The sequence below is a fragment of the Aquarana catesbeiana genome, linkage group LG11 (genome assembly GCF_042186555.1).
Source record: "Aquarana catesbeiana isolate 2022-GZ linkage group LG11, ASM4218655v1, whole genome shotgun sequence".
Taxonomy (NCBI): Eukaryota; Metazoa; Chordata; class Amphibia; order Anura; family Ranidae; genus Aquarana; species Aquarana catesbeiana.
The window spans coordinates 272,221,325-272,247,414 of NC_133334.1; the positions used below are offsets into that span (position 1 = coordinate 272,221,325).

The 26,090-nt window shown below is 45.4% G+C and overlaps 1 protein-coding gene across 1 annotated transcript in view; it reads right to left on the bottom strand.

Moving 5' to 3' along the window:
- Nucleotides 1–24,637, bottom strand: part of NETO2 (neuropilin and tolloid like 2) — an 88,826-nt gene extending 64,189 nt beyond the window's left edge. Inside the window, exon 1 of the mRNA XM_073605830.1 lies at nucleotides 24,136–24,637. Coding sequence (XP_073461931.1) covers nucleotides 24,136–24,169 — 34 coding nt within the window. The 5' untranslated portion in view covers nucleotides 24,170–24,637. The remainder of the gene's footprint in view (nucleotides 1–24,135) is intronic.
- Between the last annotated feature and the right edge of the window lie 1,453 nt (nucleotides 24,638–26,090).

Here is a 26,090-nt window from a genome sequence, read left to right on the forward strand (position 1 = left end):
ATTAAAAGAACAATTTTATGCTTTAAAATTGGAAGCCCCGCGGAGCCGGTTACTGGCGGAAATTGGTAGGTTAATCAGCAGAATGTGCGGATGTGACTGCAAATCAAGGCAATGTATGCAGGGGGGGGCGCTACAAATATGTTGGCGATTAAACAAAATAAATAAAACAAATAAATTAAGATATAAAAGAATAGAGATACAAGTAAAAAAAGAAGCTTTAGTTGGGTTGTGGGTACCAGGGGATGCTGAGCCGGTGATGAGCGCATCCTTCGCCAACATCTGTTGTTATAGACGAGGCAACGAGGCAGCATCCCAATATTTCATTCCCTTTTTATACCGTGACCCCAGACGGGGCCCCTTTTCTGGGCCAAAGAAGGCGGAGTCTAGGTGCTCCGACAGAGGCGCCATTATACTGCTATGAACAGAGCTGAACTGACGGAGCAGGAAACTTAATGATGTGTGCTGGGAAGGGATGGAGAATTCTACATCAGCCAAGACCAGGAGATTATCTGGCTGCCGTCGCTGTTAACCCTTTCTTTTTAATTCATTTGAGATCTCCTCTCTTTCTCTGCAAGCAAAGCCGTCTGAAAAACGAACCCGTACTCATCGGCTAGAGCAGATGGGAACCCTAAATGAAGGACATTGAGTTTGCACCGTGTGTCGTCAACAATGGTCCCTTTTACTGTTCAATATTTTTGGAGATTTTGCAGTCAAGACAAGAAGATGTGCGCCAATGCCATGGGATGTAATGATACTGATACATTTTCTTGTGAAAAAAAAAATGATACTGATACATTGTTCACAAGAATACAAAGCAGTACAAAGGGCACCCAACACCATGAAGCTTCTACTCGTGATGTTTGAAAACAGAGGAACCCCGCAAAATAACTTTCCAGGTTCAGGAAACACCTTTTTAAAATTACAATAACTGATGATACATTAGTGCAGTGGTCTACAAACTGGGGCCGCGGGGGCCAGACGTGGACCTTTACTTGTCCTTTTCTGTCCCTTGGGGTCCCTTTTCCTCCCACTGAAACGAGACAGTATTCTTCCACTGACGCCAACAATGGGGCACTATTCCTCAAACTGACGCCAACAATGGGACACAATTTCTCCCATTGATGCCAACAATGGGACACTATTCCTCAAACTGACACCAACAATGGGACACTATTCCTCAAACTGACATCAACAATGGGACACTATTCCTCAAACTGACACCAACGATGGGACACTATTCCTCAAACTGACACCACCGATGGGACACTATTCCTCAAACTGACACCACCTATGGGACACTATTCCTCAAACTGACATCAACAATGGGACACTATTCCTCAAACTGACATCAACAATGGGACACTATTCCTCAAACTCACACCAACCATGGAACACTATTCCTCAAACTGACACCAACAATGGGACACTATTCCTCAAACTGACACCAACGATGGGACACTATTCCTCAAACTGACATCAACGATGGGACACTATTCCTCAAACTGACACCAACGATGGGACACTATTCCTCAAACTGACATCAACAATGGGACACTATTCCTCAAACTGACACCAAGGATGGGACACTATTCCTCAAACTGACACCACCGATGGGACACTATTCCTCAAACTGACACCACCTATGGGACACTATTCCTCAAACTGACATCAACAATGGGACACTATTCCTTAAACTGACATCAACAATGGGACACTATTCCTCAAACTCACACCAACTATGGAACACTATTCCTCAAACTGACACCAACAATGGGACACTATTCCTCAAACTGACACCAACGATGGGACACTATTCCTCAAACTGACATCAACGATGGGACACTATTCCTCAAACTGACACCAACGATGGGACACTATTCCTCAAACTGACACCAATGATGGGACACTATTCCTCAAACTGACACCAACGATGGGACACTATTCCTCAAACTGACACCAACGATGGGACACTATTCCTCAAACTAACACCACCGATGGGACACTATTCCTCAAACTGACACCAACGATGGGACACTATTCCTCAAACTAACACCAACTATGGGACACTATTCCTCAAACTGACACCAACAATGGGACACTATTCCTCAAACTGACATCAACAATGGGACACTATTCCTCAAACTCACACCAACTATGGGACACTATTCCTCAAACTGACACCAACAATGGGACACTATTCCTCAAACTGACATCAACAATGAGACACTATTCCTCAAACTGACACCAACGATGGGACACTATTCCTCAAACTGACACCAACGATGGGACACTATTCCTCAAACTGACACCAACGATGGGACACTATTCCTCAAACTGACACCAAGGATGGGACACTATTCCTCAAACTGACACCACCGATGGGACACTATTCCTCAAACTGACACCAACGATGGGACACTATTCCTCAAACTGACACCAACGATGGGACACTATTCCTCAAACTGACACCAACGATGGGACACTATTCCTCAAACTCACACCAACGATGGGACACTATTCCTCAAACTGACACCAACGATGAGACACTATTCCTCAAACTGACACCAACAATGGGACACTATTCCTCAAACTGACACCAACAATGGGACACTATTCCTCAAACTGACACCAACAATGAGACACTATTCCTCAAACTGACACCAACAATGGGACACTATTTCTCCCATTGACGCCAACAATGGGGCACTATTCATCAAACTGACACCAACGATGGGACACTATTTCTCCCATTGATGCCAACAATGGGAAACTATTCCTCAAACTGACATCAATGATGGGGCACTATACCTCCCACTGACACCAATGATGGGGCACTATTCTTTCCACTGGTACCAACAAGGCACTATACCTCCTACTGACACCAATGATGGGGCACTATTCCTGCCATTGACACCAATGATGGGGCACTATTCTTGCCACTGACACCAAGGACAGGGCACTATTCCTTCCCCCCAGTACCAAAGATGCATTATTTACTTCCACTGACACCAATGATGGGGCACTATTCCTCCCACTAACACTTGCCACGTCGCCTGCCACATGTTGCAGATTGTCTCTTGCTGTGTCACTTTCCTGCCAAGGTGGTCTCTTGCTGTGTCCCAGAGTCAGGCAGCAGATTACCAGTCAGGCAGCAGAGAGATGATGTCATCTCACTGCTTCCTGTGGCTGCCTGCACAGTGAGGGCGGAACTGCACTGCAGGGATGCAGGATGGGCGCCGGGCAGTGAGAGATGATGTTATCTCTCTGCTCCCCCGCCCTCCAGCTCCCTGATTGGCCAGCCGTCCACTCACCCACCAAGCCGCCCAGCTGCTCGCCCGCTCTCTCACCCGCCCACTGAGCCTCCCGCCCGCTCACCTATTTAGCCGGCCGACAGCCCGGCCCGCCCGCGGAGCCGCCCGCTTTCTCACCCGCAGAGCCGTCCGCCCGCGGAGCCACCCGCTCTTTCACCCGCAGAGCAGCCCACCCACCCACTCACCCGCATTCTTGGTGGGGCAATTGCCCCGTTGCCCCCCCTGGATCCACCCCTGATAGATGCTGGTGAGATTGTAAAGTAAGATTGTTATGTGTACATGTAGACAGCATGGGGAAACTAAATGCTGATACATTTATATTATTTAACATGTAGGTTAGCGCCCCTCATGGCCAGAGGACAAACTGCTTCACCAGGCCCCACACAAACAGAAGCATGATGTCTTCTCATCTGCCAGTGACACCTTTCCCGGCATTGACTACAGAGACATTTTGAGGGGAATAGCACTGAGTGTTGCTTGTCCTCCGAAGGCAAAGAGTGGAGCCGACGCAGCTAGTTCATATGCATATGGTTCCTGGCTCAGTCTCTAGGAGGGTTCTGCCCTACAGTAGGGACTCAGCCACTCGGGAGGGTATGCCAAGTGTCAGACTACCGCTACCTACGGAACCTCTGCCACTGGCCATTACCAATTCCTCTCCTGAGTTGGCTGCTTCTCCTTTTTGACACTCCTTACTTCATAACCTCAAGGGTGTAACTCATTCTGTACTCTTTGTTCCCCGGGTCTTTAATACACTGTAAGGACAATCTCTTCTCAAATAATTCAGACTAGACATTTCATGTAACCAGTAGCTCCTTTACGGAATAAAGTAATTATATTTACAGTTCTTTGGTATCTCCATGGCAATACATTTACATCTTTATAGATTACTTGCCTCCCCACAATGTAACACCGATATTCTAACTCAGTGGTCTCCAATTTGCGGCCCAGGGGCTGGATGTGGCCCTTTGCTTATCTTTATCTGGCCCTTGGGGCACTATTCTTCCCTCTGATAAAAGGCACTATTCTCATCACTGACACTGCCAATGACACCAACAATGGGCCATTATTCCTCCCACTGACACCAATGAGGTATTCTTCCCATCTACACCAATAATAGACCAATATTCTCCCCACTAACACCAATGATGGGGCACTATTCCTCCCACAGACACCAATGATGGGGCACTATTCCTCCCACAGACACCAATGATGGGGCACTATTCCTCCCACAGACACCAATGATGGGGCACTATTCTCCCCATTGACACCAATGATGGTGCACTATTCCTCCACTGACACCAATAATGGGGCACTATTCCTCCACTGACACCAATGATGGGGCACTATTCCTCCCACTGATACCAATGATGGGGCACTATTCCTCCACTGACACCAATGATGGGGCACTATTCCTCCACTGACACCAATGATGGGGCACTATTCCTCCACTGACACCAATGATGGGGCACTATTCCTCCACTGACACCAATGATGGTGTACTATTTCTGCCATTGACACCAATGATGGGGCACTATATCTGCCACTGACACCAATGATGCTGTACTATTTCTCCCACTGGAAGCAATGATGGTGCACTATTCCCCCCACTGATACCAATGATGGGGCACTATACCTCCACTGACATCAAATGATGGGGCACTATTTCTGCCACTGACACCAATGATGGGGCACTATTCCTCCACTGATACCAATGATGGGGCACTATTCCTCCACTGACACCAATGATGGGGCACTATTTCTGCCACTGACATCATTGATGGGGCACTATTTCTGCCACTGACACCAATGATTGTATTGGATGACAATCAGATGAAAACAGACATGCAGTCTGTTTTCATCCGACTGCCCCAGAGAGGAGAGCGGGCCTGCTCAGAGGAAAGATCCCCCGCTGAACAGGCGAATATGCTTGGAAAGGGGCCTTAGTCTAAAGCAGAAGGAAAGGATGTCCCGCAAGCCACACATCACTGCAAACCCAATGTGAGGGAGTATGTGACAGTCTCAGCCCGGGCTCCAACCAGACCACACCCCCAACGCATTTTGTTCTGCCCCCGGAGCTTAATCATGGGGATCCCCGTGATTAGGCTTCGGGGCGGAGCAAAATGCTTTGGGGGCATGGCCTTGTAGCCCGGGCTGAGACTGTCACATACTCCCTCACATTGGGTTTGCAGCGATGTGTGGCCTCTGCCATGTCAAGAGTATTAGCAGCTCTACCTTAACTTAGTCTTCAGGTGGTGGTGACCAATGCCCAGTAGGTCATGTGGCCAAACCATGGACAAATGAACCATTATCCTAGCTTGCACAAGCACAACACAACACAGCTCCAGCCAGGTTGGTCCACTCTTGCCGAGTGCTTGTCCTTGCCTTTGTTACTAAAAGGTCACCCAATGGATGGTGGCATTTTCGATAAATGCTGAACTTCTTTCTTCAGTGGTCATCCATAAGGCAAAGTCCAGAAAGTGGAGAGACATCATGCGCATTTCATGCTAACAAGTGCTTAATCTTAAGTGAAATGCGTAAAAATGCCAAGCATGTCATGTGACCAAGCCGTGGAAGAAAGAACAATTATCCTAGTTTGGGCAAGCACAATAGAATATGGCTCAAGATTGGTCCACTCCTGCCCGTACACACACACACACACCAAGTGCTTGTCCAGCTTGATACTGAAAACCTACCCTATGGAACCAGTGGATGGTGGCATTCCTGGTAAATGTTAAACTTCGTTTTTTGCGGTCATCCATAAGGCAAAGTCCAGCAGGTGGAGAAACATCATATGTGTTTCATGCTAACAAGTGCTTAATCATAAGTGAAATGCGTAAAAACTGCAGAGCATGTCATGTGACCAAGCCGTGGAAGAATGACCAATTATCCTAGTTTACAGAAACACAACAGAATACGTCTCAAGATTAGTCCACTCTTGCCCGTACACACACACGCCGATGCTTGTCCAGCTTGATACTGAAAACCTACCCTATGGAACCTTTGGATGGTGGCATTTCAAATAAATGTTCCACTTCTTTTTTTAGTTATTATCCATAAGGCGAAGTCAAGCAGGTGGAGAGACATCATACACGTGCTTAATCATAAGTGAAATGCGTAAAAATGCCGAGCGTGTCATATGACCAAGCCATGGAAGAATGACCAATTATCCTAGTTTACACAAGCACAACACAATACGGGCCCAAGATTGGTCCACTCTTGCCCGTACACTCACATGTGCTTGTCCAGCTTGTTACTGAAAACCTACCCTTTGGAACCAATACAGAAAAATAGCCAGCCACTCGGTATACTCCTCTTGTTGCTCTTCATTGGTTACATAATACATAATCATAATCATCTTTTTTCGACCTCACCTACTATGTAACTATGTAACATAAATACAGTGTAAAAATCCTAACGCGTTTCGGCCATTACAGCCTTCCTCATAGCATAGCTGTTATCCTAGCTTGCACAAGCACGACACGGCTTCAGGCCGGTTCTCTCTTTCCGAGTGCTTATCAAGCTTGTTACCGAAAGGCGGCCCAATGGAACCAATACATGTAGGCATTCCAGATAAAAGTTTTTTTTTTTTAGTGGTCAACCATAAAGCAAAGTTCAGCAGGTGGAAAGACCTTTTTATGCATTTCATGCTAACAAGTGCTTAATCATAGGCGAAATGCGTAAGTGGCCTCTACTTTCCAGACTTTCTCTTATGGATGACTACTAATGAGGAGGTCCACCTTTTATCTGTGGCATTGTCCTCCATTGTTTCTGTTCTCTTTCAGGGACCTCACTCTTGACACTGCTGATCTGTTCCAAGCTAGATCCTAAGATGAAGCCATATTCATTTTTCAGCCCAGGCTTCCTCTGAGCCCCTGCTTGCTTTACTGAAATATCTTCCACTAAGGCAGTAGGGCAGCATGGAATATTTCTGGTTATTTACCGCGTATGCGCTGGGTATGGGGAAGATCTCTGGGTGTCAGGAAAGGATTGGTGAATGGGATGTCTGGGTGGAATCGAACAGTCCTGACACTAATGTGAATTGATGAGTAAAACTGAACAACATCTGGAAACACAGCGCTCTGCGCATCTGTTACACACAACCACGGAATACTAATATGGAAAACGGGCCAAAACAACTGTATAGAGGAACTAAACTGGTTGTAAACCTCAGACATGAAATATGAACAAAGCACATCCCTCTATAGTGTGTACTTGCCTCAATCCAGAGCACTAAGTGTCATTTCTGTCTGCTGCCTCCTTCCTCTGCTATCAGCATGAGTCACTTCTGACGAGTTTTCCTGACACCAAGAGATAAAAAGGTGACAGGGGGGGGAGCTCCAGCACACAGCCTGTGATTGACATCCTCACCTCTATTCCTGTGTGTGGTGTGTGTGTGTGTGGAGCTCTGCAGAGTGTAATTTCAGCCCCCTTTTTTTTCTGACAACCCAGACAAGTTTGATAAATTCTGGACTTTGAATGGGCATGGAGAAGACTGCAGATAAACAGTGTATCACCCGAGGATAGTCACTGCGCTGGGTATATGTAAGAGTTTACAACCACTTACACGTGTATGTCTGGGCTAAATAATAATAAAAAAAAAAAAAAAACATATGCAGTACATCTTTGCAATACACATGCATTGTATTGCAATCACTACACTTCACTACAAGTACAGAAAAATACCTGTTGGACTCCCAGAAATCCAGTGAGCTTCTGACTTCCTGTAGTGAGCTGACAACGCTGCCCGCCGCACTGAAATCTCCCGCAGTGTTGTCAGCCCTGCTCAGTTCTGCCCTGGTGGACAAGAGAACACCACTCCCCCTGCTAATCTCCATAACTTAATAGGGAGGTGTTCTGTAGTCCAGCAGAGCTGATAACACTGCAGGTAGGGTCATAGCTGGTATATTCTGAATAACCCAGACCTCAATCAAGCCTCCAGTATTCCAAATGCCAACCCCCACTGCCCACCCCCACCATTATTTTTTTTTATTGACAAACATAAAAAATTTACTGGCAGAGCACCTTTTTACTGACATCCTGAAATATGACTGAAACTCCTATAATAAACTAAGACGATATTTTAACAGTAAAAACAATGAGAAAACCTTAATGATACTCATAACAAGCCATCTGCCTGACTTTACAAACCTAAACTCAAAGCACAGTGACAAAATGTGGGTATGACATGGATCGTGAAAGGTCTGGGTCACCCCAGGATAAAACAGAAAAAGTTCTGAGATTTTGCCTAACAGTGGGAGGGGCTTAAAGGGGGATCATTAAACAGAATCTCTACCTAGTCGTTACTTCACACATAAAACAGTCCTTGTACCCACAAAATATTCCTGATTACTGGACCACAACTATCAGCCTCACAGACACACATAAACCTCAGGACAAAGGATCATTTATTTAAAATGAACCATCTTCATTACATATGCTTTTATGTACACAAAATATAATTTTGTCTGCAGTTTCGGGGGCGGGGACAAGTGTATTTTTTTTTCTGCAGTTCACAGACATTTTCAAACAGCAAAAAAAAAAGTGCCCTTTTTTACAAACTGTTGGTTAAAAACTGTTGGTAACCTGTGTTTGGCAACACAGGTTAGCAGACCCCCCTCCTTACAGTGAGGGAAAAAAGTATTTGTTCCCCCTGCTGATTTTGTACATTTGCCCCCTGACAAAGAAAGGATCAGTCTATAATTTTAATGGAAGGTTTATATTAACAGTGAGAGACAGAATACAGTGGGACCTCGGATTACAAGCAGAATCTGTTCCAGGAGAATGCTCGTAATCGAAAGTACTCGCATATCAAAGCGAGTTTCCCCATTGAAGTCAATGGAAACGAAAATAATTTGTTCCGCATTGACTTCAATGGCATGCAATACCGCATGCGGCCAGAGGGGGGGGGGGGGCGCCGGAGAGCCTCAGAAATGGCCGGAAAGGCCAAAGGACACCTCGGTTGACCGTGGCAAACCTCGGAAAGACTACGTACCCGAGGTTTGCCAAGGTCAGCCGAGCTGTTCTCGGGCCTTTCCGTGCATTTTCCGAACTGCGCAGATCGGCTGCGATCAGCGCTGCTGGGCTCTGGTGCCCCCCCCCCCACCTCAGGCCAAACGTGGTACTGCACATGTTTTGGCCTGAATCGTGCTCGTTTTGCGAGACAACACTCGCAAACTGAGTTACGATTTTCAAAAATACAGTGCTCGTATTGCGAAACGCTCGTTAACCGCGTTACTCGCAATCCGAGGTTCCACTGTAACAACAAAAATATAAAAAACTTATTTCAAAAAAGTTATAAATTGATTTGAATTTTAATGAGTGAAATAAGTATCTGATACCCTATCAATCAGCATGTTTTCTGACTCCCAGGTTTCTTCTATACAGGTAACAAGCTGAGATTAGGAGCACTCTCTAATTTTTTTTTTTTACACACAGTTTGGCTATTCCTTTAGGGAACAATACTGCTCTATAGTAGAAATCCACATTATTAACAAAAGGCTCTTGTCCTGAGTAGAAACAAATAATTGCTACATACTAAATACTGTGTATCAATTCCTCTATTTCAAATGTTTGTGAAACAATTCAGTCTCTGCTATTTGGGAACATTGGATCAGCCTTATTATGGTACATAAGGAACTTTTTGTATCAATTTCATCCACTTTCAACCAGCTATCAATCACAAAAATGACTAAAAGGGGCCAGCGCAGCCAACTGCCATGCCTGACCTAAAGAAATTACATTGTTTTTTATTATTATTATTTAATTAATAACTTAATTATTATTATTTTATTTAATATTTATTTATTATACAGTAAAAAATTGATTCACCACAAACTCGCTCCTAGTGAACTCAAAATAGCAGCGCTAAAGGTGATCCCTAATCAAATAATGAGGTGTAGTGAAGAGTGATAAGCTGATGTATCAACCTGTGCAATGATTACATCACGTCCTCATCCTTCATCATTAATGTGCATACAATGACATACTCAAAAAAATCACAAACGAATGGTGCATATAAACCAATTAAGTGAATAACGTATCTGTGCACATACAAATATAATGTGAAAATTATAACTGAGAGCCAATGTGAATTAACTCGCAAAAAAATTATTATATCTATAAAGTGTGTCCACAAACAATCCAAAAGTAAAATAGTCCAAAACAAAATCCGTGACGTGTTTGTAGTGCAAATCTTCTACTTAAATGAATCTTCCACCGCACCTCTGTGACTGTGAATCCACTCCCCTTAGGTGAATGCACTCACCAGCTCCTTTTGCCCACACTCTCGTGTCAGGGCCAACAAGCTTTTATCCCACACTCACAAGGGATAAGATTGGTCTTCAGTGGTAAACCTGTACACCTTTACTTCTCCAAAGTGTAATGCCCAAGAGCTCTCCTATCCGGGCAAACGCACACCTCGCCTCCATGTGCTTCCCATGGACAATACTACAGCACAGCTGGCTTTAGACCATGTGACCGACCACCACCAATCAGCTCCTGCGTTATCCCTTGTGAGTGTGGGATAAAAGCTTGTTGGCCCTGACACGAGAGTGTGGGCAAAAGGAGCTGGTGAGTGCATTCACCTAAGGGGAGTGGATTCACAGTCACAGAGGTGCGGTGGAAGATTCATTTAAGTAGAAGATTTGCACTACAAACACGTCACGGATTTTGTTTTGGACTATTTTACTTTTGGATTGTTTGTGGACACACTTTATAGATATAATAATTTTTTTGCGAGTTAATTCACATTGGCTCTCAGTTATAATTTTCACATTATATTTGTATGTGCACAGATACGTTATTCACTTAATTGGTTTATATGCACCATTCGTTTGTGATTTTTTTGAGTATGTCATTGTATGCACATTAATGATGAAGGATGAGGACGTGATGTAATCATTGCACAGGTTGATACATCAGCTTATCACTCTTCACTACACCTCATTATTTGATTAGGGATCACCTTTAGCGCTGCTATTTTGAGTTCACTAGGAGCGAGTTTGTGGTGAATCAATTTTTTACTGTATACTTATCATTTAAGCAGCAGCTCAGATTTAGGTTTTTGCCATCAGCGCAGCGTTTTTGGGTGTATGAGTGGGCGGATTTTTATACATCTGATTTTTTTATAATATTTATTTATTATTGTTGTTATTATTATTACATTTTAGAAATAATATATCCACAAAAGCGTTTTGCGCTCCTAAATCTTCCAAGTTGGTCTTTGGGAAAAAAAATTGAGAGATGTTCTATGTACAGAAGGACAGAGAACGGTAATTGTCTATGTATGGAGGAATCTTCTGCACGGGGGGGGGGGGGGGGGAGATTGTCAGCTGTTGTGTCTTAAGGTCAGCCCTGTGTGCACAGAGGATCCTTTCATCAATAGGGACTACAGTCCCTTACTCAGGTCCTACCCTGCACAACACCTTGTCTTGTCTCCCCCCCCCCCCCATATATTTTCCTAAAGACTTTCTATATTTTACTCCCCCATTGTGATCTTTGCCCTAATCCAGTGTGCCTGTAAACTGCCTTTCAGGAACGGTACCCGGTGATGAGAACCTGTCCCTCAATATTTCTGTCTTTGGCTTGTCACGACTAAGACCCCTTTCATACTAAGCCGCCCCGAGCGCAGCGGTAAAGCAGCGCTATTTTTAGCGCCGCTTCACCATCGTTTTAGCAGCGCTATTCGACCACTAGAGGGGCGGTTTTGACCCCCGCTAGTGGCCGAAAAGGGGTTAAATCCGCCCGCAAAACGCTGCTTCATCGGCGCTTTGCCGGCGGTATAGCAGCGCTGCCTTATTGTTTTCAATGGGCACGGGCGCGTTAGGAGCTGTGAGTTCACCGCTCCTAATGCACTCCAAAGAAGCTGCTGGCAGGACTTTTTCTGACGCCCTGCCAGCGCACCGCTCCAGTGTGAAAGCCCTCGGACTTTCACGCTGGAGTGAATGGAGCGGCTGTTTCAGGGCGCTTTGCAGGCGCTATTTTTAACGCTATAGCGCCTGCAAAGCACCACAGTGTGAAAGGGGTCTGGTGACCATGCACTATCCAATCTGATTGTACAATCTTCTTTATATCTACCATCACCTATCTAGTACAAAGACCTGTCTGACTGGATACACATTGAATAGATTGTTTAGGTGTGTCCTATTACAGAGCCTTGGTAAATCTAATGATTGGCCATACATGCTTTGATTTTACTATCCAATCCATGTGTGATTGGATCAAAATGATTGAATTTGCAATCATTCGAATAGCCATAGCTATACTTCTGATCAATTTGGACTCAATCTCGATCAGATTTGTTTTGCCAGGGCAGAATATTTTGGATCGTTTTCTAATAATCGGCAGCATTGAGATACTTTGTTCATAAACACGATCGTATTTCCACTGGTCAGATTATAGTTACATAGTTAATCGGGTTGAAAAAAGACAGTCCAGTCCATCTAGTTCAACCATAAAAATAGATAAACAAATAAAAAATAATATCATACAATCCAATATACACAATCCCATACCCACAGTTGATCCAGAGGAAGGCGAAAAACCCCAGCAAAGCATGATCCAATCTGCTCCAGCAGGGAAAAAAATTCCTTCCTGATCCACCGAGAGGCAATCGGATTTTCCCTGGATCAACTTTACCTATAAATGTCGGTACCCAGTTATATTATGTACATTTAGGAAAGTATCCAGGCCTTTCTTAAAGCAATCTACTGAGCTGGCCAGAACCACCTCTGGAGGGAGTCTATTCCACATTTTCACATCTCTTACTGTGAAGAAACCTTTTCGTATTTGGAGATGAAATTTCTTTAACTCTAGATGTAAAGAGTGCCCACCAAGTTCACTATATGGACCCCTTATATATTTATACATGGTGATCATATCCCCCCTTAATCTCCTCTTCTCAGGAGAGAATAAATTCAGTTCCTCTAATCTTTCCTCATAGCTGAGCTCCTCCATGCCTCTTATCAGTTTGGTTGCCCTTCTCTGCACTTTCTCCAGTTCCCTGATATCCTTTTTGAACTGGTGCCAAAAACTGAACTGCATATTCCAGCTGAGGTCTTACTAAAGATTTGTACAGGGGGGGGGGGGGCAAAATGATATCTCTCTCTCTCTGAAGTCCATACTTCTCCTAATACAAGAAAGGACTTTGCTCGCTTTGGAAACCGCAGCTTGGCATTGCATGTTATTATTGAGCTTATGATCTACCAAAACCCCCAGATCCTTCTCCACTATGGATTCCCCCAGTTGTACTCCCCCCAATATGTATGATGCATATCCTTAGCCCCCAAGTGCAGAACTTTACATTTATCAACATTAAACCTCATTTGCCACATAGTCACCCAATTAGACAGAGCATTGAGGTCAGCTTGTAAATTGGAGACATCCTGTAAGGACGTTATTCCATCCATAGCTTGGTGTCATCTGCAAAGACTTAAATGGTACTTTTAATCCCAGACCCAATATCATTTATAAAGGTATTAAAAAGTAAGGGTCCCAACACTCAGGCCAGCCATCAGAAATTTTTGGGCCCCTTACACAGCTTTAGACCTGGACCCCCCGCCTCCCCCCCCGAACCTGACCATCATTCCCCAGGGCTTGCCTATGGGCCATCCTACCGAATCCGCACACTGGCCACCTCCCCTGTACCCACTAAGCCCCCCTCAATCCTGTATATATGTCAGCCTCACACAAACCTGTATATTTGTCAGCCTCACCCAAACCTGTATATATGTCAGCCCCCCCTCCACACACACCTGTATATATGGCAGCCCCCCTCACACACACCTGTATATATGTCAGCCCCCCCACACACCTGTATATTTGTCCGCCCCCCAACAACCTGTATATTTGTCAGCCCCCCTCACACCTGTATATATATCAGTCCCCCCACCACACACACCTGCATATTTGTCAGCCCCCCCCTTACACCTGTAAATTTGTCAGCCCCCCCAACCTATATATATATGTCACCCCCCACACACACACACCTGTATATATGGCACCCCCCTCACACACACACCTACCTGTATATATGGCAGCCCCCCTCACAAACACCTGTATATATGGCAGCCCCCCTCACAAACAGCTGTACACATGTCAGCCCCCCCTCACACACCTGTAAATATTTCACCCAATCCACACACACACCTGTATATATGTCAGTGCCCCCCCCCCCCCCCCCCACACACACACACACACACACACCTGTATTAAAGCTGCATGATTCTGGCTAAAATGAGAATCACAATTTTTTTGCTTAGAATAAAGATCACGATTCTCGCTGTGTAACATCTTTTACATTATACAAAATAATTGGGCTAACTTTACTGTTTAGTTTTTTTTTTAAATAATTAAAGTGTATTTTTTCAAAAAAAATTGCGCTTGAAAAACCGCTGCGCAAATACGGTGTGACATAAAATATTGCAACAACCACCATTTTATTCTCTAGGGTCTCTGCTGAAAAAAATATATCATGTTTGGGTGTTCCAAGTAATTTTCTAGCAGAAAAGAAGCAACAAATGTCAGAAAAGGTTTGGTCTTTAAATGGTTAAGCTTCCCTCATCTACACTCTGGAGTTCTTTCCTTTGATATATGAACAAAAGGATACTTTGTTTCTACTTTTTGCAAATAAAACTTGGCAGGCTGCCTGGATTTTTTTTTTTTTTACAGCTGTGAGAACTCTCTGCACTTGTTAGAAAGATCGTGACATGCTGTTTTGAAGATCGGGAAGAGAAAAAGATTGTGATTTCGATTCTTAACGATTAATCGTGCAGCTCTAACCTGTATATATGTCAGCGCCACCCCACACACACACACACACACACCTGTATATATGTCAGCCCCCCCACACACACCTGTATATATGTCAGCCCCCCCCACACACATCTGTATATATGTCAGCCCCCCCACACACCTGTATATATGTCAGCGCCACCCCACACACACACACACACACCTGTATATATGTCAGCCCCCCCACACACACCTGTATATATGTCAGCCCCCCCCACACACATCTGTATATATGTCAGCCCCCCCACACACCTGTATATATGTCAGCTCCCCCCACACACCTGTATATATGTCAGCCCCCCACACACACCTGTATATATGTCAGCTCCCTACACACACCTATATATATGTCAGCTCCCCACACACACCTGTATATATGTCAGCCCCCACACACACCTGTATATATGTCAGCCCCCCACACACATCTGTATATATGTCAACCCCCCCCCACACACCTGTATATATGTCAGCCCCCCACACACACCTGTATATATGTCAGCCCCCCACACACACCTGTATATATGTCAGCGCCCCCCCCACACACCTGTATATATGTCAGCCCCACATACACACCTGTATATATGTCAGCTCCCCACACACACCTGTATATATCAGCCCCCCCACACACACCTGTATACATGTCAGTCCCCCACACACACCTGTATATATGTCAGCCCCCCACACACACCTGTATATATGTCAGCCCCCCACACACACACCTGTATATATGTCAGCGCCCCCCCCACACATCTGTATATATGTCAGCACCCCACACACACCTGTATATATGTCAGCTCCCCACACACACCTGTATATATGTCAGCCCCCCACACACACCTGTATATATGTCAGCGCCCCCCCCACACATCTGTATATATGTCAGCCCCCCACACACACCTGTATATATGTCAGCTCCCCACACACACCTGTATATATGTCAGCTCCCCCAGCCCCCCACACACCTGTATACATATATATCAGCGCCCCCCACAGGCCTGTATATATATCAACACCCCCCCACACACTCACACTTGTATATATGTCAGCTCCCCCCGCACACCTGTATATATGTCAGCTCCCCAAACACACCTGTATATATGTCAGTGCCCCCCCCCCCACACACTTGTATATATGTCAGCTCCCCCCGCCCCCCCACACACCTGTATATATGTCAGCCACCCCCCTCCCACACACACACACCTGTATATATGGCAGCCCCACATACACAAATCTGTATACACACAAGCCTCTGGCCCCACCCTGTACACAAACAACCCCCCTCCCTTTCCTTCACAGCCACGACTTGTAACTTCCTACCTGGTCCCAGCTCGGTTTTACAAAGCTGACATGTTGCTGAGAAGCATAGTACAGGCAGATCACTGTCACACGAGGGGTGCACATGCACATAGTAGCCAGAGGTGGCAGTAAAGAGCTCGATGTCTAAAATCAATGACAGGAGAACTGCAGAAACTGTGAGATCGTTTCTATACTGCACAGAACTGATCCCCTTCACCCGTCCTGCCTTCTTCTGGCCCGGGCGGGCCCCTTACAGTTGTAGCGGCTGTACCCCCCTGATGGCGTCCTGCAACACTGAACCTTGGGGTACACAACTGATAACCTTAGACCATTCAGAGTACGAGTCATTAACCACTACTCTCTGAATTCTGTCTTCTATCCATTTACAAACTGATCTCTGCAAGCCTGTAGACTTTACCTTACACATGAGCCGTGTGTGGGGAACTGTGTTGAACGCTTTTGCAAAATCCAAGTATACCACGTCCACCGCCACCCCTCTGTCCAAGTATACCACGTCCAGAGCCACCCCTTTATCCAAGTATACCACGTCCACCGCCACCCCTCTGTCCAAGTATACCACGTCCAGAGCCACCCCTCTATCCAAATATACCATGTCCACCACCACCCCTCTGTCCAAGTATACTACGTCCAGAGCCACCCCTCTATCCAAATATACCACGTCCACCGCCACCCCTCTGTCTAAATATACCACGTCCACCGCCACCCCTCTGTCCAAGTATACCATGTCCACCACCACCCCTCTGTCCAAGTATAGCACATCCACAGCCACACCTCTGTCCAAGTAAACCAAGTCCACCGCCATTAATGAGTCCCTAAAAATTAGATACAATGGCTTTGAAATGACAGAGCTCAATTCTTTTAGGATCCGTGGGTGGATGCCATCTAGTCCAGGTGCTTTATCCACCTTTATTCTGTCTAAATATTTAAGGACCATATCACTTTTGAGCCATTGTGGATCATTTGGGGCTGTGTCACTACCACCCCCATTATGGACATGAGCTCCCCCATGCTCCTTTGTATACACAGAGCTGAAGAAAGTATTTCATAAATTTGCCTTCTCTTTGTCCCCAGTCACCCAATCTAGATTATTTTGTAAAGGGCCTACATGCTCAGGCCTGACGTTTTTACTATTAATATATTTGAAGATTTTTTAGGGGTTTGTTTTTTACTCTCTTTTGCAACCTGTCGTTCGTTTTGAATTTTTGCGTCCTTGATATCCTTTTTTACATATTCTGTTATATTCTTTGTAACATTTAAACGATGATAGTGTTCCTTCATTTTTATATTTTTTAAAAGCTCTTTTCTTATTGTTTATAGCTTTTTTAACTTTGGCCGTGAGCCACAGAGGTTTTATTTTTAGCCCTTTAAACGTATTGCCCATGGGAATATACATTGCAGTGAGTTCACAAACAGTCTTTTTGAAGATATTCCATATCTGTTCTGTGCCCATTGATGCCAATATTCCCTCCCAGTCTAAGACCTGGAGAGCAGCCCTCATCCTTAGAAAATTTGCTCTCTTAACGTTAAGTGTTTTTATCTTTCCCATATGTGTTTTTTGCTTATAGCTAACATCAAATGAAATCATGTTATGATCACTGCTACCCAAATGTTCCTTTATATGAACATTAGTGGCTGGAATCAGAGATGCGATCGATCGTTTACAATCGTATGTTATGATCATATCTTGTTGATCAGAATCCACTTCTCAGAGTGTAACATATCAAGCGAACGGGTTGCCGACTATTGATCAGTTATTCCTATTGGAGGAGCTCGATCGGAAATCAATCATTTACTGAAGCGTGTATGGCCACCATATATGGAGATTGTACAGAGATTGTATAGTATGTGGTCAGCTTAACTGTATCATAAAAGTCCAGATTCTGTCCTTCATCTATAATTTATAATATGGGATTTTTTTCTCTTTTTTTGAGCAGGAAGAATTTTACATTTAGTAGAAATGAAGCTTTCTTATTCAATGGGGGAGTGTAGAACATATTGATTGTGCAAAGTGCAGCAGACCTTGGCAGCCAATCACACGGCTCTTTTTATGACACTAACTGAGCCCTGGTTGCTGTAGGTCAGGGGTCTCCAAACTTTCTAAGCAAAGGGCCAGTTTATTATCCTTCAGGCTTTAGGGGGGTGGACAGTGGCCAGTGGGCGTAGAAAATGCCCCAATATCACTGCTCCATCATTGGTTTTAATGGGAGGAATAGTACCCCATCATTGGTTTAGTGCAGGGATCCTCAAACTACGGCCCTCCAGCTGTTGCGGAACTACACATCCCATGAGGCATTGTAAAACTCTGACATTAACAGACATGACTAGGAATGATGGGAATTGTAGTTCCTGAACAACTGGAGGGCCGTAGTTTGAAGACCCCTGGTTTAGTGGGACGAATAGTGCCCCATCATTGGTTTTAATGGGAGGAATAGTGCTAAAATTGATGGTGTCAGTTGGAGGAATAGTGCCTCATCATTGGTTTTATTGGAAGGCATAGTGCCCCATTGATAGTGTCAGTTGGGGGAATAGTGCCCCATCATTGGTTTAATGGGAGGAATAGTGCCCCATCATTGGTTTTATTGGGAGGAATAGTGCCCCATTGATGGTGTCAGTTGGAGGAATAGTGCCCCATCATTGGTTTAATGGGAGGAATAGTGCCCCATCATTGGTTTTATTGGGAGGAATAGTGCCCCATTGATGGTGTCAGTTGGAGGAATAGTGGCCCATCCTTGGTTTAATGGGAGGAATAATGACCTAACCTTGGTCTTAATGGGAGATATAGTGCCCCAATCTTGGTTTTAATAGGAGGAATAGTGCCCCATTGAAAGCGTCAGTTGGGGGAATAGTGCCCCATCATTGGTTTAATGGGAGGAATAGTGCCCTAGTCTTGGTTTTAATTGGAGGAATAGTGCCCCAATCTTGGTTGTAATAGGAGGAGTAGTGCCCCATTGATAGTGTCAGTTGGGGAATATTGCCCCATTGATAGCGTCAGTTGGGGGAATAGTGCCCCATCATTGGTGTCAGTTGGGGGAATAGTGCCACAAGGGCCAGATAAAGGCTAGCAAAGGGCTGAATCCGGCCCCTGGGTCAGAGTTTGGAGACCACTGCTGTAGGGTATTGAACTGAACACATTAACTTTGCACATGGTGCCAGCCCAGTTTTATAAATTGGTATTATTTATGGGGAACCCAATATTAGTCTGGGACATTGTGTGTGCCATGTGATTAGACACAGCAACTAAAGTGCCAGGGGGACCTGTAGATGGCTCAAGATCTCTAACCAGGTAAATAAACCAAGCCCTGGTTGCTGTAAGGAACTGCACTGAGCACACTGGCTTTGCATATGGCATTAGCCCAAATTACTAAATATGTAATACATGTATTAGTCATGGGGTACCCAATATTGGGCTGTGTGCATGCCATGGGATTAGAAACAGCATATAGAGTGCCAGGGGGGTCCTGTTCATAGATATAGATCTGTTTTCAGTGTCCCTGAGCCCTGGCTGCTGTAGGTCACACTGGCTTTGCATATGGTGCTATCCCAATTTAATAAATCTGTAACTTAGATGTTAGTTATTGGGTACCCAATATTGGTCTGGGGCACCGCGCATGCCATGGGTTTACAAACAGCAAGCTAAAAGTGCCAGTATTTTCTGTAGATGGCCCTTGAGCTCTGGTTGCTGTAGACTTTTGCACTGAGCACACAGGCTTTGCATATGGTGCTAGCCCAATTGAATACGTGTTATGGGGTAACTGATATTGGTCTGGGGCACTATGTGTACCATGTGTATTAGAAACAACCGCCAAAGTGCCAGGGGTTCCTGTAGATCAGTGGCTCTCATCCTCGGTCCTCAAGTACCCCCAACGGACCATGTTTTCAGGTTTTCCTTGACTTTGCACAGCTGCTTTAAATCAATATCAATGACATGGTATTCATAAGAGCTATTTTAGCTAAGGGAAGTTCCCAAAACATGGCCTGTTGGGGGTATTTGAGGTCTAAGGTTGAGGGCCAATGCTGAAGATGACTCAAGATCTGTTTCCAGTTTTCCTGAGCCCTGGTTGCTGTAGGTTACTGCAGTACACTAGCTTTGCATTCGGTGCTAGCCCAATACATGTGTAATTTAGGTGTTAGTTATTGGGTACCCAATATTGGTCTGGGGCACTGTGCATGCCATGGGTTTACAAACAGCAGCTAAAGTGCCAGGTCTATATGTGCTTCCAGTGTTAGTGAGCACATTGTCCTTGCATATAGTGCTAGCCCATTAGTATTAGTATTAGTTCTGGGGTACCCAACATTGGGCACTGTGGGTGCCATGGGTTTAGAAACAAATAAAGTGTCAGAGGGCTCTGTAGATGGCTATAAATATGATTCCAGTCTTGTATGAGCCCTGATGGCTGTAGGGGATTATGTTGTGCAAATTGGCTTTGCACATGACGCTAGCCCCATTTAATAAACTAATGCTAATAACTGAGCCCTGGTTGCTGCAGGTTACTGCACTGTGAACACTCACTTTACACATAGTGCTGGTCCAATATATTAAATGTAATACAGTTATTGGTTATGGGGGTACCCAATATTGGTCTGGGACACCGTGCATGCCATGGGTTTATAAACAACAGCTAAAATGCTAGGGGGGTCCTGTAGATGGCTATAGATCTGTTTCTAATTTTCCTGAGCCCTGGTTGCTGTAGGTGTTTGCACTGAGCACACAGGTTTTGCACATGATGCTAGCCCAATTTAAAAAATCTGTAATTTAGGTGTTAGTTATTGAGTACCCAATATTGGTCTGGGACACCGAGTGTGCCATGGGAATAGAAACAGCAGATAGAGAGCCGGGGGGTCTCGTAGATGGCTCTAGATCTGTTTCTAGTTCTACTGAACCCTGGTTGCTGTAGGTTACTACACCAAACACAATGACTTTGCACATGGTGCTCGCCCAATTTACTAAAATGTGTAATACATGTATTAATTATGGAGCACCCAATATTGGGTTAGTACACTGTGTGTGCCATGGGACCAGGGACGAGCAACAGCAGCTAAAGTGCCAGGGGTTCCTGCAGATGGCTAAAGGTATGTTTCCAGCTTTACTGAGCCCTGGTTGCTGTAGGTTACTGCACTGAGAACACTGACTTTGCACGTGGTGCTATAGCCCAGTGTGTAATACATGTATTAGTTATGGAGCGCCCAATATTATGCACGCCATGGGTTTAGAAATAGAGGCTGGAGTGCCATGAGTTCCTGTAGATGGATATATAGGGATGTTTCCAGATTTTTGAAGCCCTGGTTGCTGTGGGTTACTGCACTGTTAGTATTGCTTTTGCACATGTGTAATACATGTATTAGTTATGGAGCACCCAATATTATGCATGCCATGGGTTTAGAAACAGCTGCTAGGGTGCCGGGGGTTCCTGTAGCTGGCTATATAGGTATGTTTGCAGCGGTACTAATCCCTGGTCACTGCAGGTTATTGCACTGTGAACACTAACTTTGCACATGGTGCTAGCCCATATCAAAAAATGTGTAATACATGTATTAGTTATGGAGCACCCAATATTGGGTTAGCACACTGTATGTGCCCCATGAGACCAGGGACTAGAAAGAGAAACTAAAGCGCCAGGGGTTCCTGCAGATGGCTATATATATATATATATATATATATATATATATATATATATATATATATATATATATAGGGATGTTTCCAGATTTACTAAGCCCTGGTTGCTGTAGGTTACTGCACTGTGAGCATTGACTTTTCACATGGTGCTAGCCCAAGTTAATAAATGTGTAATACATGTATTACTTATGGGTCACCCAATATTATGCATGCCATGGGTTTAGAAACAGCAGCTAGGGTGCCGGGGGTTCCTATAGCTGGCTATACAGGTATGTTTGCAGCGGTACTAAGCCCTGGTTACTGCAGGTTATTGCACTGTGAACATTGACTTTGCACATGGTGCTAGCCCACGTTAATAAATGTGTAATATATGTATTAGTTATGGAGCACTCAATATTGTACATGCCATGGATTTAGAAACAGAAACTGAAGTGCTTGGAATTTCTGTAGCTGGCTATATAGGTATGTTTTTCGTGTTACTAAGCCCTAGTTGTTGTATTGCAATGTGAGCATTACTTTTGCACATGGTGCTAGCCCAGATCAATAAATGTGCAATTCATGTATTATGTAGGGAGCAGCCAATATTGTGCATGTCATAGGTACAGAAACATCAGCGATGGTCCTGGGGGTTCCTGTAGCTTGCTATATAGGTATGTTTCCAGTTACTAAGCCCTGGTTGCTGTAGGTCATTGCACAGTGAGCATTGCCTTTGCACATGGTGCTAGCCCAATGTGTAACACATGTATGACTTATGGGGCACCCAATATTGTGCACGCCATGGGTTTAGAAACAGAAGCTAAGGTTTCAGGGAGATAGCTATATTTCCAGATATACTAAGCCCTGGTTGCTGCCGGTTATTGCACTGTGAGCATTGACTTTGCACATGGTGCTAGCCCATTTTAATAAATGTGAAATACATGTATTAATTATGGAGCACCCAATATTGGCTTAGAGACCTGTGTGTGCCATGAAACCAGGGACTAGAAATAGTAGCTAAAGTGCCAGGGGTTCCTGCCGATGGCTATAGGGATGTTTCCAGCGTTACTAAGCCCTGGTTGCTGTAGGTTATTGCACTGTGAGCATTGACTTTGCACACGGTGCTAGCCCAGTTTAATAAATGTGTAATACATGTATTAGTTATGGAGCACACAGTATTATGCGTGCCATGGATTTAGAAACAGCAGCTAAGGTGTCGGGGTTTCCTGTAGCTGGCTATATAGGTATGTTTCCAGTGTTACTAAGCTCTGGTTGCTGTAGGTTATTGCACTGTGAGCATTGCCTTTGCACATAGCACATTGCTAGCCCAATGTGTAATACATGTATGACTTATAGGGTACCCACTATTGTGCATGCCATGGGGTTTAGAAACAGAAGCTAAGGTTCCAGAGATTCCTGTAGATAGCTACATTTCCAGATGTACTAAGCCCTGGTTGCTGTTGGCTATTGCACTGTGAGCATTGACTTTGCACATGGTTTAAGAAACAGCAGCTAAGGTGCCAGGGCTTCCTGTAGCTGGATATATAGGAATGTTTCTAGTGATACTGAGCTGAATTTCTGCAGGTTATGGCACTGTGGGCATGGTGTTAACCCAATGTAATAAACTAATACCATTAACTGAGTCCTGGTTGCTGTAGGTTACTGCACTGTGAGCGCTGCCTTTACACATGGTGTAATCTAAGGTGTCAGAGGTTCCTGTAGATAGCTATTGATATGTTCCTAATTTTACTGATCCCTTATTTTATCGATCTACACCTTATGGAGCTGGATTTTTTTGTCCACTAGAGGGCAGTCAAAGACCAAATACCAATGTTGTACCGACTGGTGTTGTAGGGAGTAATACCTGTACATGGCATTATACAGCACCAACCTGGGTGCATCGATGTCAGACACTGTGTGCCTGACCAGGGTACAGCAACCCCAGTGCCAGGACCAAGACTGGCATCACAGTGCAATGCCAGGGATGACTTACCATCTCAGGGACTAGTCCTAAGCAGCTTACATCCCATAATGACACCTAGTAATCATTATCATGTGAATGCATGGCAGTGTGGTGTGTAAATGCGGGTGAATGTTGGATGGGGGTGCCCCCTGGATCCATACCTTCTAGGATAAAGTAGACTTTCTCCAGTGCCATGGTGATGCCTCTTATAATCCAAATGTCAGATGAGCTTTGTGGTGCCCCGGTGCCAGGTCAGAAATCCACAGGCAGTGGGCATTCCATGCCAGGTCCCCCCATGGGTATCCAGGAAGGGGGGTGCTGGGGGTGCTGTGTGCTCAGAGCCTCCGGGTGTCAGAACCCCTGAACTGTACCAGCAGCCCTGGGCAGAGGGGGGGCTCTGTGCTGGAGATCTGCAGCCCTGGCAGCACTTCACACCACTGCCCACAGGTACCCAAATCCATCAGGGTGACCCCCCCTGGGTGCCCCCTCTCAGCTGTGTCCTGGGGGGCGATGCTGGGCTGCCATCCTTGGTGGGGGAGGAAGAAGGATGTCCAGGGTAGGAGGAGGGGGTGCAGGAGACTGGAGCTGGGCTGGGTGGGCTGGCGGCTCAATGAAGAGTTGCCAACAAATGTGCTTCATTTAGGATGAGAGGCTGCAAGAGCTGCCACTGCGCATGCGCCCCTCCCAACTCTCCATCCAGCGGAGACTGTCACAGCTGCTCAGACTCCTATGGAGCTCTCTGCTTGTCTTCATCCATTCATTCATCCATCCATCTATCCATCCATCCAACCATTCATCCAACCCTTCTCTGCATGACTCCATCCATCCCTCCATCCTCTGCCTGTCTCCATCCATCCATCCATCCCTTCTCTGCCTCTGTCCATCCATCCATCCCAGTCCTTCTCTGCCTGTCTCCATCCATCCATCCATCCAACCATTCATCCATCCCTTCTCTGCCTGTGTCCATCCATCCATCCATCCATCCAACCATTCATCCATCCCTTCTCTGCCTGTGTCCATCCATCCATCCATCCATCCCTTCTCTGCCTGTGTCCATCCATCCATCCATTCTCTGCCTGTCTCCATCCATCCATCCATTCCATCCATCCATCCCTTCTCTGCCTGTCTCCATCCATCCATCCATCCATCCCTTTTCTGCTTGTCTCCATCCATCCCTTCCCTGCATGTCTTCATCCATCCATTCATCCATCCCTTCTCTGCTTGTCTCCATCCATCCATCCATCCATCCATCCATCCATCCATCCCTCCCTTCTCTGCCTGTCTCCATCCATCCATCCCTCCACCCATCCATCCCTTCTCTGCCTGTCTCCATCCCTCCACCCATCCATCCCTTCTCTGCCTGTCTCCATCCATCCATCCATCCATCCATTCATCCATCCATCCCTTCTCTGCCTGTCACCATCCATCCCAATCCTTCTTTGCCTGTCTTCATCCATCCATCCATCCATTCATCTATCCCAGTCTTTATCTGCCAGTCTCCATCCATCCATCCATCCATCCCAGTCCTTTTCTGCCTGTCTTCATGTCTGTCTCTGCAGAGTCCCTCTACACAGTGCCTGTCCTTCAATCCATCCATCCATCCATCCATCCATCCATCCATCCATCACCTGTCCCTGCAGAGTCCCATCTGTTTTCTACACAGTGTCTTTCCTCTCCATCCAGCACTTGTCTCTGCAAAATCCCTCTGATCTCTACACAGTGCCCGTCCTTCCCTATATGAGGCGCCTGTCCATTCAGAGCCCCCCCATGTCCCTCTACACAGTGCCCGTCCTTCCCTATATGAGGCGCCTGTCCATTCAGAGCCCCCCATGTCCCTCTACACAGTGCATGTTCCTTTCCTGAATAGGGATTACAGTATCTCATCCCATTCCTCTCCTGTACAGCACCTTTCTCCTTCTCCCCTCTTTATATTTTCCCAAAAACTTTAATGTATTTATTACAATTCTGTAAACTCAGCCCTAATCCAGAGTGCCTGTCCCTGAAAATGTCCTCCCATCCATCCATCCAGCACCTGTCTGTCCTTACAGCAGTGTGTCTGTCACCTGACTATACTTTTCCTTATTGGGTCTGTCCATCATTATATAAAGTGTTGGTC